At 45.6% G+C, this 16,504-nt stretch overlaps 1 protein-coding gene across 1 annotated transcript in view; it reads right to left on the bottom strand.

The window, feature by feature from the left end:
- Positions 1-862: 862 nt before the first annotated feature.
- TMEM117 (transmembrane protein 117) overlaps positions 863-16,504 on the bottom strand; it is a 57,966-nt gene continuing 42,324 nt past the window's right edge. Inside the window, exons 7-9 of the mRNA XM_078601539.1 lie at positions 8,528-8,687; positions 4,481-4,604; positions 863-3,904 (exon numbers count right to left, since the gene is read on the bottom strand). Of these exons, the coding sequence (XP_078457665.1) occupies positions 3,222-3,904; positions 4,481-4,604; positions 8,528-8,687 (967 nt within the window). The 3' untranslated portion in view covers positions 863-3,221. The remainder of the gene's footprint in view (positions 3,905-4,480; positions 4,605-8,527; positions 8,688-16,504) is intronic.

Below are 16,504 nucleotides of genomic sequence, written 5' to 3' on the forward strand. Positions count from 1 at the left end.
ATATTAATTCTCATTGTTTGAGGTTAAGCGCATGGGTCCAAAAGTGCTTGCGAGACCTCAAGCAAAGAATAGTGCTGTTGATGTGTCCTGCCAAGTCAATATATATCATTTGCATATTCTTGGTTCTTTCGGTAAAGTCACGTAGTAGGGAAATAATGAAATAATATGAATATACAACAATAGAAATTCTCACGACGTTTCGACTGCAACACAAGCGATCATCATCAGCAATCATGATCAGGTGTGAAATCCACAGCAAGAAAATGTTTCTTGCTGTGGATTTCACACCTGATGATGATCGCTTGTGTTGCAGTCGAAACGCCGTGAGAATTTTTATTGTTTTATATTTTTATTATTTCATTATTTCCCTTCTACGTGACTTTACCGAAAGAACCAAGAATATGAATCCCCGCAGTCACGAAAGCTTTAAATCAAAATCTCTCATTTGCATTCATTTAATATTTGTATTATTTCATTATTTCCCTTCTACGTGACTTTACCGAAAGAACCAAGAATATGAATCCCCGCAGTCACGAAAGCTTTAAATCAAAATCTCTCATTTGCATTCATGTTTTTGACACACGTGTTCCCATTTCTGTCTTGCCAGTTTAGTTCGCAGCAAGTAACTAACTATCCATGCCTCTTTAGTGTACTTCTCAGTTGTTGTTACACTGCCTTTATCACTGTCCATGTCTCGGTCCACATACCACAGCAGGCAATATCACCTATTGACGCCGTTCCTCTGCGGGTGCGTTGGTATGCTGCTTTTCATTCCTACATTCAATCCGTAGATTTGTACCGTTACTGAATGTACTTAAATACTCTCAAGTGTAAAAAAAAAACATACTTTAGATGCGGCACATACTTAGACGAATGCGATTCATTTATTAATTAAATACTAAGACATTAAAAAAAAAACAATATAAACACAAGGCACCAACGAAGAGCGCCATCGAGACTCACCTAAGAAGACGGGAAACGTGACGACGGAGGAAGACACCGGACTGCGTACGCACGACACCGACGACATCACCGACAGAATCGTACGCGAACGCGGAAAACGCGCGTCGACGCGGCTCTTCCGAGTTACTCTGGAAACCGCGCAAATATTCCTCCGAAAGAAAGTTGAACTTAACTTCTAGCAAACTACCGTCGCAAGAACTTTCAGATAAATATTTCGGACAATTGTTGGTGGGTGTGGGGGGGGAATTAACGTCAACGTCTCCATTTTCAAACTTGTGAAACTAACCGCTAATTCTATTTTTGGTGTCCTCTGGTCTAACACCGTTTGAGACTAGGCTCCAAAGAAAGCTGTCTCTGGTGCGGACCAATCAGTTTCAAGGACAATGCATATATTATCAGAGTATGTTTTTTGTTTGCATTCTGACCACAAGTATCGTGGTTAATGCAGACATGATTCCTTGTAAAAGGTTTCAGTTTGGTGTTTTAACATCTTAACACCTGTTTTGTCGCCAGAAAAAGGGGAAAACCCTATTCTGATGTTTGTGTTGTTTATAAATGACTTTCAAACGGATACCTCGGCGGAGAGCGTCTTTTAGTAACGGCTCTACGAATAATAACGAGAGGTGTCTGTGTGTTGTGCGCAAAACACCCACAACCAAGCGAGCAATGAGCAACCTCCCCCCCCCCCAATATTAAACATTTAGAGCTGAGTTTGCAGCGAAAAAATGCCATTGCGTCGGTGACAAAAAAATAAAGGAAGCCAAACATTTTTTTGCTAAATTTGTTGCAGAAGTTTTCAGATTCAATTAGGTTGCTGGGCATACTGGGTGCCGTTTTAACATGCCGAGCAGCTCAGTGAAATACAGAAAACATGTTTCATTACAGGACCTTCGGTTTTTGAAAAGGCTCCGCACATAAGCTTTAATTATGCAAGTGGTGTGGGATCCTTCTTCTGGAAAGACGCTGAATACGCGTTTGTTCATTTGGTGAGTCAACGACATGCTCCGGCTCGGGCAATTTTGAACTCCATCCTCTGTGCCGGGCATCCGCACCTCGGATAAGCACGGTTGGCTACGTACGGTGCGAAAGAAGTTCAACGTACGTACGTCCTGTGCCAGGTGATCATTGACGATAACAAGACGTTAGCGCGAGTTCTTAAGTCTCGTATTTGTCCGTGCAGGAGCGTACATCCCTTGGTGTACCGCGGTGAGCATCGTTCATTTGTCTGATTGCGAGTGGCCCTCACACTGCCCACTCAGACAAACTGCCCGCTCAGACAAACTGCCCGCTCAGACAAACTGCCCGCTCAGACAAACTGCCCGCTCAGACAAACTGCCCGCTCAGACAAACTGCCCGCTCAGACAAACTGCCCGCTCAGACAAACTGCCCGCTCAGACAAACTGTCCGCTCAGACAAACTGCCCTCTCAGACAAACTGCCCGCTCGCGTCACCCGAAGGCTGCGCGAGGATTTGCCGTCCTTGTCCACAACAACAAAACCGCAACAGCCGCCACCAATTGGCGGGGACGCCACCACGGCGCTTGTGCCAGGCCAGGTGCACTCCGAGGCCGCGTGAAGTGTCGAAGGCTCGCTCGCAGGTCATGGGACAGACCACGTGGAACAGCCCTTGTTGTCAATCCGCTGCTGGATGACGGCCTCCCCACGTCGTGCAGGTCATACAAGTGTTATATGCCCATACTTCACCGCACTGATCGTTGCTTATTTCTGCTTGCGATGAGAACCAACGACACAGCCATCCCAGGCTATGCCAGGTGCATTGTTGCCAACTTAATAAAGGGAGGGGATATTCAATACGCCGGAGCATTTATGGGGATGTAACACCTCAGTCGTTTTAAATGGGCTGGCAGTCAAGCACGAATAGCCTTCTGCATTACCAGCACAGCTGTCGACTGCATTTGAACCATATTCACCACAACAAACCAATCTATATTCGTTTAGAGTTAAGCAACAAATATTTATCACGTTTAACCTACGCACGCGTGCACGGTTACGTACGCCCTCCCCTCGCTGCCCGCCGAGCGAGACAACTGCGTTCCGCGTTTGCGTGCACACTTAACGTGACTCCGGCTCATCGCGCTCGGGCAGCTACTTTATTTGTAAGGCAAGGCGTGTACGTGTTTTCTTTTATTGATGTCGTTACATTTTACACAACAGGCGTAATGCCGGTTTGAAGGCATCAACGTAACCGGGCGGGCGGGCGGGCGGGCGGGGTGGGAACCGGTAGATCTATCACACTCGTCACAGGAGCTCCGTTTCACGCACTGGGTTGGGTCGGAAGTCCGAGGCGCCCCGGCAGTCGTCCTCCCCGCCGCAGTTCGTGTCAGAGTCTCGGCCGACCTTCGAACGCGGCTCAACATTTCCGAGGTCTCCTTCCGCCTGGAAATCGTCGAGGGCCTTGTCGCCCGCTTCGGCTCGCCTTCGGTACGAGCCGTCACCGCCGCCACCGCCGCTGTTCTCGCCGTGACTTTTGGGCACGCGGGTCAGCAGCATGGTGTTGAAGCACGGGAAGCCGACGCTCTCCACCTTCTGGTACATCTTGACGTCCCCCGGCAGCAGCTCGCCCTCCTTGAATCGGCCGAAGATGACGACGAAGATGCCGAACATGGTGAAGGCCAGCAGGCTGGGCAGGAAGGCGAGGCATTTGGTGGAGAGGCCGGTGTCCACGAACTTGCTGAACATGAACAGGTCACCCTGGGTATACGTGCGGTTGGTGTCCGGGTTGACGTGCGCGGTGCGCCACTCCCAGGTGAAGGTGCTCGCGTTGAAGGCTTTGAAGTGGCTTACGTTGGTCACCGTGTAGATGTTGAGGCTCGGGGAGAGGTACTGGCCGTATTCGTAGGGTTTGTAGAAGATCTGATTCTTCCACATGTTCAGGTCCAAGATGAGCACCAGTATGATGATGCCGTAGTTGAACCATTTGCCTGATATCACGAGAAAAGTCGCGTGAGATTGTTTTTTTTTGACTTGCGGTTTACATTTAGAATAACTCAGTTGAAATACACTGCATAAAAAACTCGTGTGTGAAGCATTATGGGTAAACGTTTATAAAATCAGAACTCTGTTCTGCGTCTTTGCTTTCCAGACCAATATTATCCATTCTAGATTTTTTTACTTTTAATAATTTAAATTTTTTACCTACGTGACTTCACCGAAAAAACCTAAGAATATGAATATTATCCAGTAGCATTTGTTTAAGTAAGCCAAATTTATACATGTTGGTCCTGCGGAGACCCATCAGCAGGGTCAGGCTTATTAAATAAATGGTACTGGGTTCCAGATGTTATTGGTAAGCACACTCCATCTCATCTTTGGGACCCTGTTCAATGCAAAAAATATATATTGTGTGCATTATGCATTACTGTGGGGCATTATGGATAAACACACGTCTTGATCATATCATCATGATAAAAAAAGCATTTTGTTAAAATTATAAAAATCATTTCTGGGAACAATTACAATAAAATCTGTCACTCCGCTGCCCATGAGCACACAGTTACCTGTGATGTGGATGTGGTAAACCTCTTTGAAGATGCATCTTGGCAGCTGTAGCTGAATGTGGGATGTGTGGAGGCCAGGCAGCTTCACGTCCATCGCTCCAATGAAATGAGGAAACTCCCAATCCTAACGGGGGGGGGGGGGGGGATGGGGGCATATATAGTGAACATCAACTGCGTAAGGATGTACTTATTTTTTTATGTTTAATTTCACACATTGCAATTACTCGTATATTTACAAGCAACCAGCCAAATCGCCCAGAATGCTCCTGGTCTCGTCAGATCTGGGAGGATACGCGGGGTTGAGCATGGATACTGTCTGGATGGGCTACTGCTGTGCATAATAAGTAGTGCTGGCTGCTGCGGAGTTGTATGGTGGGCAACGGAGCCAGTGCAGCAATCTCCATTCTGATATTGAACATCGATGCCCCCAAAGACTATGATACAGTAAAACCTTGGATTGCGAGCATAATTCGTTCCGGAAACGTGTTTGTAATCCAAAGCACTCGTATATCAAAGCACTCGTATATCAGTTGTGATCACGTGACGCTGGGCAGACAAAGCGTATACACGTGCTACTCGTATTGCAAGACCTCGCTCGTTTATGAAATTAATATTTATTTTAAAAAATTACTCGTCTTGCAAAACACTCGCAATCCAAGGTTTTACTGTACTTGCCTTCCCTATCCTGCACTGACTAGTGTGGTAAAGTATGGTTAAATACCCCCCCGCCCACGACCCGCACAGCAACGGAAGGTGCCTCATCCAGCAGTGGGCTGTACATATACAAATTAACAACCAACAATGTGCCGGGCAGGTGGTGATGCACGCCTGTAATCGAGCACTGTGCAGGCATTGATTGTTGGATCAGAATAATGCTTTGCAACTCCCTTCCCGTGGGCATCATGGTGCCATACCCTGGCTTGCCAGGAGGACACAGTACAGCAAGTGAGGACTCAACGTGTTCCGTATGTATGGGACAGAGCGTTTCCCCATCTCACACAACTCGTGGGTTTTTGTCCATGTGCTTCAGATTCCTCCCACATGTAAACGTTCACGGGTTGTTCGACAACAATTTCATGATAGAGGGTGGCAGATCTTGGGGTTTTGTTGGTGCCGGCTCATTGCACGGCTGCCTTCTCACGTATCTGTGGTTCCTCGCACCTCTGAGCCATTCCCTCTCTCTCTCTATGACAGTGAGCAAATATTGTGTGGTGCGTGAAAAGTCGAAGAAAAAAATACACTGTTAGATGAAGGATTCTTTATGTAACTGTCCTGTGTACATGCAGGGCACGAGCATTGCAGTTCATCTCACAGTGTGTCAAATTACAATCATTTATCCACGATAGGCTCAATGATTCCCAAGACTAGTTTTATGGGGTAGTCCCACATTGGAATGTTTGGCCAGATCCATGAATGAGCGCTTGGGGGAAACTTACATATATGAGGGGCAAACATTCAGCATTAATATATCCTGGCTAATTCACATGCCCAGGCCTTCAAAACCTGGTACATCCAGGCAGTATCATATTCAAGTACAAAGCAGGCTCAAACCTGCTTGGCTTCTGAGATGTAATAACATGCGGTGTGTTCTCGGGGATTTGGTTGGAGGCACGCTTAGTTAACTTCATCACTCTATATCCTCCTTGTACATTCCAATTTTAGGATATAATTACCTTAATCGGATTTCTCCAGGATGCATGAAGACATTAAATAAATACCTAAAACGAGCAATATTGAAATTTTATTAATTATGATTGAATCGCATTAGTTTATTAGAAATTAATCAAATAAATACGCATGATAGCTCAACAACAACAATCTTTTTTTGTATCATAATGGCCCACAGACCGGGTTTATCAAAGTGGTAAACAGTGGCTTCAGACTGCATTTATTAGTTGTGAAAAATCTGAATTAACCTCAAGGCTTTTTTTACCTGGTTAAATAAAGGAGAAATAAATAAATAAATAAATACTTTTTTTTTAAAAGTAATTTATGGCTTTCTGTCAATCCAAGGCTGGGCGAGGGCCTCCCCCACGCTGTGCGGGTCGTGGGGATTATTTGACCATCACCTTCAGCAGCATAGGGGTCAAAATAGGTTCATGTCACTCATGACCGATTTTAGCCATGGCCCGGAATTCAACTCGGGTTGCCAGGTTCAGAGCGCTAACCACTGCCGCACTGCACTACCCCCCTCCCACCCCCTTGCACAAACTTATATAATTGGGGAATATAAAAAAAAATCCATGAGTGGATAACAAGCAAAGTAAATTTGTTCAACTAAGTATTAATATGAATTATAATGGCCTTACACAGATGAACTTTAACAGCAAGTTTAAATAAACAGTGGAAACATTGACATTTTAAATGGTGCTAAAAGTCAAATCGACTCGTCTTACATTTTTTTTATTTTAAATGCAGCTTTCCTTCTGATCTGCAGCCAGCAATCAGATCTCAAACCAAGCATGGGAAATGGCTGATTGGCTCTTGCTCCGTGACATTCTAATATATGAGCGTGAGATGCACTCGGAATATGTCTCCCTCAGCATGAACCGACGCACAAAGGTCTCTGAGATGTCAACGACTATTGAGCACTCGAAGGTGCATAAGTGACTGTAATGGATTTTAAATATCAATCTGGAGCTAGCCACGATGGCAGTCACTGTTAACGCTGATCAAGCAGGCTTAGCATGTGCACTGCATTGCTGTGACGTGTGTCATTTTTTTGCTGCGATGGTGATATCAAATTACATTATGGGGGAGAATTTCGAATTGGGGAAAAGCAACCGTAGCAGTCACAAAAATGTACCTTAACGTCACAAAAAAAAACCTCGACACGTTTGTCAATGTGTTTTGTTCTTCGTGTTATTTTTGTTAGTTTTTTGTTTTATCTGTGCTTGTGCACAACTGCCAATGCAGTATCACCAACTAATTCGTTTGCTTTACAAAGCCCTGTAGATAATCTTTTGGGGGGGGGTTTGGTTCAAGTAAGTGCCATGTTTCGATTTAAAGCTTTCGTGACTGCAGGGATTCATCTTCTTGGTTCTTTCGGTAAAGTCACGTAGAAGGGAAGTAATAAAATAATAAAAACAAAACATAATAAAATAATTCTCCTCAGGTGAGGACAGCTGCTTGCTTTGTGGCCGAAACGTCGTGAGAATTATTTTATTGTTTTGTTTGTATTATTTTATTACTTCCCTTCTACGTGACTTTACCGAAAGAACCAAGAAGATAAGTGCCATGTATTTGAATATTTTATTTTAGATAGTTCACAATGTTGGATAACAAGTACAGGGCCTTCGTTAAACACGTGTCTAACTTGCAACAAACAGGATAGAAATTTGTTGACGCAATTAATATTTTTTGGAGTGAATGCATTTTCGATGCGCGTGAAAGATTTCATCCCACGGCGGTCGGCGATAATGGAGAAGTAGACAATACAAATAGCGCTTTCTTGAGAAAAAAAATGTAATGTTTGGAAATATCTAAGATGCTCGAATAATTTGAATACGAACAGGGCAATAATTTGTTTTTATTAAAACAAGTTGAGTCATTAAACGTGACACTTTTCTTAATGGAACACCAAATAGCATGCAATAAATAGGCAAAATCTAAATGTGCAGCCCTGTAATTGCTACATCATGCAAAATCCAGCAGGCAGAAAGGCCTCAAGCAGACAGAGTGCGGGAGAGGTCCACTCGACGGTATTTTGGGCTTCTTTTTCACACTGGCCAGATCTATGGAGAGCGGTGGCAGTACCCATTAACACACCACACGTGACCTGCCAGTCGACTAACCGTGATGGTACCCGCTTGTACACCGTGCACACAAGAGGCAGGGAAGAACTGCCCCAATTGTTTCAACTGCCACGCACCGGGGGGGGGATCAAACTGGCGACCTCTGGATTGCAAGTCCGTTGCGCTAAAACATTACCGCCACCAAAGTGCCCGCGGCGTTCGTTCAATACATCACAAGAGGTTTAAACGCTGCGGTGTTTAAGTCACGGACGACTGAACCGAATGGCACACGGGGTATCGGTGTGCGCGGCACCTGCATGACGATGAGCAGATCGAAGACGAGGATGAAGGAGGCGAGGAAGGCACGTGACACCTCGTCGCTCGGGAGGAAGCCATGGTTGATGGCGTCCCAGCTGATCCAGTCGGTGCACACAACGAGGACCACGAGCGAGGTCAGGCTCAGCCACACCACCCTGCACCACAGCACACATCAACACACGTCAACACACGTCAACGCAGCACACCACACGATACAGCACACCACCCTGCACCACAGCACACGTCAATGTCAACGCAGCATACCACACGATACAGCACACCATACTACAACACGGCACACCACACTGCACCACAACGCAGCACATATCAACGCAGCACTGCCACGATACAGCACACCATACTACAACACGGCACATCACACAGCACCACAGCACACATTACACAACGCAGCACACCCACTATATAGCACATCACACAATGCACACACCCACCAACACAGCACCCCACACTATACACCCACCAACACAGCACACCTGACACCACTGAACACACGAAGAAGAGACAGCCCACACACCGCTCTGGAAATAATCACACCCATCAACACCAGACAGACACCGACAGCACAGTAGCCAGCGCTCTACCCATCCATCTTACCGCGGCATCTACCCACGCAGCACATCCGGCATTAACCCCGCGTGTTAATCAAGTGAATGCACGAGCGAATCGACTCTTAACATTGAGAGCACCTGAAACACGTGGAGGGGAGTGCCGTGAGCCTGTTCAATAAACAACTCGTATGGTTCCGACCCACAGCAAGAAGCCCCCCCCCAAAAAAATTCCGGGGTTTGAAAAACGATTTCATGGGCTGTGTTTGTGCTCCACAAATATATTAGGTTGTGGTTGAAATGAAGAAAAAATATTATGATGAATTTATTTTAGTTTTGTCCGCACTAAAAGCAAAGTTGTGGAGAGCACTCGGCCATGTGAGGCTGGCGAGACGTTTGCGTGTGCGCCCTGGGAATGTTAACGCGCTTTGGTCCTATCCAGAGCCGGCCCAGCCACTAAGCGACCCTTGCAATTGCAAAGGGCCCCGTGGCCAGCAGAGGGCCCCCTAGAGTCACTGCTAGCTAGTGGATGAAAACAATCATACATCAAAGGGGCCTCCAACCAAATTTTGCTTAGGGCCCCCAAAGGTCTAGGGCCGGTTCTGCTCCTATCGCTCCGATGTTACTATTTTTTTTTTACTTACAAGGTAAGACAACACTGAGCTTCTAAATAGCTCTTTTTCATAAAATGATAGCCCAACCAAGTGTATCATCATGTTGGACATAGGTTGTCATGGACGATCAGCTGGATGAAAATCCTGGTCCTCAACGGTGCTGGCCTTTGCATTATGGGTCGACATCTAACAAGCAAAATAGTTCAGAAAAATAAAATCCCACAATGGACAACAGGCGTGTACACATCTACGAACACAGCTGCACCTTGATCTCGATTTGAAAAAGCATGCAGTTACAACACCACACCAAAAAGATAATTGAAAAAACAAATAAACAAAGCATGGGAGGTAGGTTAGGTTGCAAATATAACAGAGGCAAAGATGCAGCCACTTTCTCCATCCACTACTGGCAGAAGGGACCTCGAATAAAAGAGGGCCTATTCTTCCATGCTGGCCGGAGTTTTTTTGAAGACGTGGGTGTTGCCCACACTTTTCCCCACCATACACGGCCCTGCCTAGCGACTAACTCCGGCTGTCGCTCATTTGTTACTGCTCGTTGGACGGAGACGGTGGCGATTTCAAGACGCCTACACCCCGCCGGAAGACGGAATCGAGCAGGCGTCATCCGCATTGCAAGCCCAGTGGCACGAACCGTTACAACCGCGCGGCGGTGAAAATAATATCCAGCAAAAAACCCGCCCAAAAAAGCCAACAATAAGGCCATAGGCGAGCCCATTGGCTGCGTGGGACAGCTGAGCCTGACACCTCCGCACTGACGGATTGTCGCTTAAGGGCTCGGAGCCGTATGTACTCGGCTGCCCGCGCGGTGTGGTGCGGAGTGGACGTTGTGCCCAGAGCACGAATCCCTGGGAACGCGTTGGTGCGCTCTGTCAGCTCGCATCCCCCCATTGCAAGGTAGGGGGGGACCCGGGGGGGGGGGGTCCTTTACCTCCACTCTTCTCCCATAGCACGTGTGTTCTGTTCTAAAACTCTGCTGTACGTGTGTATGTTGAACTTCTTTTGCACCGTACGTAGCCAACGGAGGTGCGGGCGAGGGGGATGAACAAACTAAACACGAATAGCGGTTCTGAATGAATGAGTTTGTCGATTTGGATGATTTCAAAGTGCACAGCTCCAACGGATTCCTCATATCGGACGGAAGAGCGTCACAGACGGCCGTAGAAGGGCATCTGAAAGCATCTTGAAAAGGACGGTTACCGCCTCAGATGAGACCTGAAAGGTAGAAACCGGTCCAGAGTTTGCTCGCTTAAACAAATGTTTCTGGATATGTTTGGTCTGGAAGCGAAAAAGGCCGATGACTAAAGAAAGTGTTATTTGTATGTCAACGGAGGTCTGTTTACGCAAGTTATTGTTAGACGACTGCATTTTATTTTCCATCATTGAAACAAATCCTCATTGCTGCGTAAGTTAAGGAATATTTTTAAGTTTCGGTCAAATAGCCTTCTTTTACATCTTGTGTAATACCCGCTATAATCACCCAGGAATGTCTGTTCTTAACGCTCGTGACGTCACTCCACATTGACCAGCCCCCCTCATTAATATTCATGAGCAGGTGACGTCCTCCAAATGGACCCCCCCCCCCCCCACATTCATAATAATTAGCGGCTGACGTCACTCCACATGGGGGGCCGAGGCGCCTCCTCCCCCCTCCTCGGCGTCAACTAACAACCCTCACTTCAAAGGCAAGAACCCTCACGTCACGCGACACACGATCTGCGTAACGCTGTTGAGACATTAAAGTAAAAAGGACGTCATGATGAACAAGGGATTATCACCTTTACATGACATAGGTCTGTGTCAACGCGCCCTTACAAATTGCACACAAATTGATGTAATGAATATCACGTCGCGGTCTGCTTTTCGCTTGCAAGTTTCAGATTTACTGCAATACACCCGTCCTTGGATGGGCAAAAGGCGAGTTATCATTGACTAGGCTAGTTAGCTGACATTGTAGTGGCTGATAAAGCAGTCATGTTATCTACATGTTCCCAATCAGATGTAGACACAGACACAATTTCAACCGAGGTTAAGAACCAAGCTACAGTCTACATTATAGACTGCCAGTACGCTCACCGAGGTTAATAACCAGGCTACATTCTACATTATAGACTGCAATTATACTCACCAAACTTAATAACCAGGCTACAGTCTACATTATAGCCTGCCATTACACTCACCCAGGTTAATAACCAGGCTACAGTCTACATTATAGACTGCCAGTACACTCACCGAGGTTAAGAACCAGGCTACAGCCTACATTATAGACTGCAATTATACTCACCAAACTTAATAACCAGGCTACAGTCTACATTATAGACTGCCAGTACACTCACTCCGATTCAGAACCAGGCTACAGTCTACGTTAGTGTTTTTTTGTATCCACTTTATTTTTTAATTTATTTTTTATATCTACGTGACTTTACCGAAAGAAACAAACAATATGAATCCGAATATTAACTTTTCGGAATGCATTATTGATCTGACAATACCATTTAACCCAACCTCGCCTCCCACGACAATCTATATTTCCTGAAGGCCAAAGGCCAGCCAGATACAATGCCAAGCACTTCCTTTTCTGCTGCGTAGGATCTTCGTGCTCCCGTTTGAAAAGCATGACGAGTTTCACTCCACGCACTGGGAGCTTCTTCTTCTGGAAGCTGGCGGTACAACCTGAACACACATTCGAACAAAAACCCCTAAAAATGATTTATTATGGGCCGTTATGGATAACGAGACAGAGCTCCAGAGATATGAATAAAGATATCTCTATTTTTTTTTATCATTATTGCCCATATTCGTCACAACCGTACATAATGAGAGTTTAGACTACTGTACATTGCTTTTTGATTGAGGTTTAAAAGAGTGCTCTATTGTGCAGATGGAGTGCTTTTGCCAATAATATGAGCACGGTTGGCTACATATGGTGCGAAAAACGTTCAACACACGTACGTACAATTCAGCAGCATGAGTTTATTAGGCCTGACAGCTGGTGAGACACTAAACGTCAAATCGAGTCTTGACTGTGCTTGTTTAAACAAATGCTGCTCGTTAATATTGATCTAGAAGCCAATATCAAAGCTGATGGACTAAAGCCGATGTTATTTTAAGCGGAGAAATGGAGGCGTATTTATAGTAATTGTGGTCTTTTACTCGTGCTGCTGCACAGACTACAGGACTAAAAGTCAGGCCAATTATCCCAAAAAGGATCCCGCAAATTAAAACTCAGTGAGGGTTTTAGGTATATATATATTATTTAATTAAATAATTTCTTCATAACCAGTTGAGAGCCTGCTGAGATTAAAAGTATTTATTTCAAAGCAATACCTGAGTCAGAAATTGAACAGAAAAACTTGCGAGAAGTAAACAAAAACTGATGATCTCAGGATATTAAACATTTATACCTGTTAATTCACATTTCAATAAACGAACTCGCAATGCCTGTGTGCTTGTAAGATGATGACACAGAGATGATTCTTATTGGTTCTTTCGGTAAAGTCACGTAGAAGGGAAATAATAAAATAATAAAACATTTACATAATAAAATAAAATTCTCACGACGTTTCGGCCACAACACAAGCAGCCGTCCTCGGGTGAAGAACAGGGCTGTCAGAAAGACAGCGTCATTCAGACGCTGAACAGGTCTGTCGGAAAGACAGCGTCATAATGAACTTTCATTACCGAAAGAACCAAGAAGAAGAACAGACAGAGTGAGCTAAATAAAAACTTTCCCTGCACTGCACGGTTGTATTGGCTCAGGCTCAGTCATCTCGTTGTTCCCATTGCATCGGCCGCGCCGGTGTGTTCCCAACCCTCTCGCACCATCGCTCTCTTCCTTCCGATAAATCTCGCACCTCCACAGAGAGGGAAACTGACAATCTGGGATGCGCTTCTTGCAGTCTCTCACAATGTGGGCTTCACGTCTTCCCCGTAGTCACCACTAAGCGGTGGTGACGTCACCATGACGCCTGTGCCAGGCCAGGTGCACTTTGAGGCCACATGAAGTGTCGAAAGGCTCGCTGACAGGAGTCCAGGTGCCATGGGTTGACTACCTGAGATGACAGGCAGAGATGCACCAGCTGTGCCACCCACTGCCAAATTTCTGCACTTTAGCCTCCCGGAGCTCTGCTCGTTGTTGTGTGCAGTAGCCTACTCCCCGCCATCCTGCACGTTGTGTCGACCACTCAGCACCCGTGTCCCACTAAATATTCCCTTGCTGCCGATGCTGGGAAACCCAAAGAAATTGGTTTTTTAAACGGTATTGCCTCTAGTGGCTGCAAGGGTAGCTTCAACACATTGCATATGCCAATTAAACAATATGGATTCTAACAAATGCAATTCTATGAATATATAGTGACGTTAAGAGTCAACATTAATCAATGAATCAACCATTGCCCCACCCCTAATATACAATATGCAAACTTTCTTAAGGCATGAGCTGGTATGTGCATACGCAATGTGCATATATGCCACGTGCCATTAAGAAAAGTGCAATTGCCCCAAAACGCCACCTATTATGAATTGTTTATATTCAGGTAGTGTTATTGACTAAATAGAGCGACAATGACCCATTAAGCTTATTTGCCTGTTTATTTCTCCTCGTGGTCGCGTTGATTTTGTTCTGGTTCCTCCGGGGTTTTCCCCTCCACATTTAGAATCAACGTGTGTTCAGCGAATTTGTCTGCTTTAAATTTCCAAGTGGTAAGCCGCTTCGTTGAGTGGCAATTTGTGGCCAGGTCGCTTCCGAAAAAAAACATATATATAGCTCAGTGGACCTGACCTGGTAAAATAAAAGAAATAGCTTAGTTTTAAAGCCCGTGCATTTGTAAATGAATCATGCAGCACGCTATTACCCAAACGTCGGGTTAAATAACGGTAGGCGGTGGAAATTCAATTGGAAGGTGGTTAAAAAGGTGCGGCGCTGTGAACCCCGCTGGAAATACAGGGACACCCCTCTTCTCCGGGTTCACGTTCTCCCTGTGCCACATTCTTCCTATCATCCGAACCACGTCGCAGATAAGAAGGGCGAGCCAAAAGCGGTGGAAAATTCACCCTACGGCGCGATCCATTTGTAGATACCCCACTCATTTCTAATGACGCATCTTCTCAAGAACTGATTGGATATTGTGAAAGCGACGGATCCATTCTCTTGCACCGGAGAGCTGCCAATTTTTTCGCTCTCGTTTTAGCAGGGACGTCTGCAAATGGATCGGCCCCGTATTTGTTGCAAGCCGATGTTTAGATATGAGGAAGTGACCCAAAAATTGTCAAAATCAATCCCATTAGCTAAACCTTGCTGTAGTGTAATGGCGAGTACAATGCACCTGCATTCCAGAGGTCACCTGCTGTTTGATCTCCCTCAAACTAGCCTCTGTCCAAACCACACCACAAACAGGCAGAAAAGTTACATCGGTCATATTTCGTGATGAAGGCCGAAACATCAAGACATTCCTTTCATCTCAGTGACAACGTAAGACTACGTGTGTGTGTGTATACATATATACAACAACACAAAGCCTTCTATTATTTTCAATGTTCCTGTTATATTCAATCGGAGTAATCTGAAGCCGTGTATCTTTTTTTACCAAACCCCCCATATAAACATCTGGACACGCACCCGTGTACACCGTATAACGCGTCGTGGCATCGTACGCGCCGTGCGTGTGTGTTAACAACAGCCCATGGGCAAATTGATGACATACAAGTGAACACGTTTGTGCTTGTGCATGAGGGCCAAAGGTGACCCGAGCCAGGGCCAGTTGTTGTCATCAAACAGAGCCCTTGTAAGAATTCACTGCAACGCTGTCCAACGCGATTCTCTTTACACGGCGTTTTTGCTGCAACGCCTTCTATAAATACACCGGCTTCGGGTGAGGGGTCACGCTTTAAAGGCGTCCAACGTTGACCGCATTCAAACCGGCGGAACTCGCTCGGCACTTCCTGGTCACTCCACTGCTGGATGAGGGCCTCCCTCGACCACGATGGTCAGTGGCGGCTTCGTGTAGGTGGGGAGCATCAACGTTGGAGCATGGAAGTACAGTACGTAGCTGTAGCATCACCATATGTTGTTTAATAATACATAATTTCGCTTCACTGACCTCAACTGCTCAGCAAGTGGCACCACAGCACGATGGCAACCTGCTTGTGCATGCTGGGTCACTCAAGCAAAGCACAATCCAGGCTTAAGCCTGCTTAGCTTCCTAGGTCTGACAAGGTCGGGGCAGATTCCTGGTGATTTGGTCGCGGAAACGACTTTCATCATATGCTATTAATAATAAAAGTGATGACATTATTTACATAGCTCAATTGGCGCATTAAGTAGCGTTTTATATGCAATCGCCAAATTGAATTATGTTTGCACATCAGTTCAGTCGTAAAGAGAGAGAGAAAAAACACACGTTATCATCCGCCTAAATAATAACTCTTCTCGAAAAATAAAACACCCAATTACGTTCTAAAAAAAAAAAAAATTCAAAGCGTACCGCAATTTACATGCACGACCCGGCATTACATTCAAGGAACTATTTGCATGAAGCACAAGGGTCAAACAATACTTCGTGAAAGAGATGTCGACGCCCCCCCCCCCACCCCTCATCCATCCGCGCCTTCTGACCGTGCGCGAACGTTTTTTTTATCAAACCCAAAAGTTCTAGATTTGAAGCTTTCGTGACTGCAAGGATTCATATTCTTAGGTTTTTTCGGTAAAGTCACGTAGGCAAATAAAAAAAAATCACGACGTTTTGGAAGCAACACAAGCCTCCGTCTTCAAGTACT

The sequence above is a fragment of the Lampetra planeri genome, chromosome 16 (assembly GCF_965212315.1).
Source record: "Lampetra planeri chromosome 16, kcLamPlan1.2.h2, whole genome shotgun sequence".
NCBI classification, from domain to species: domain Eukaryota; kingdom Metazoa; phylum Chordata; class Hyperoartia; order Petromyzontiformes; family Petromyzontidae; genus Lampetra; species Lampetra planeri.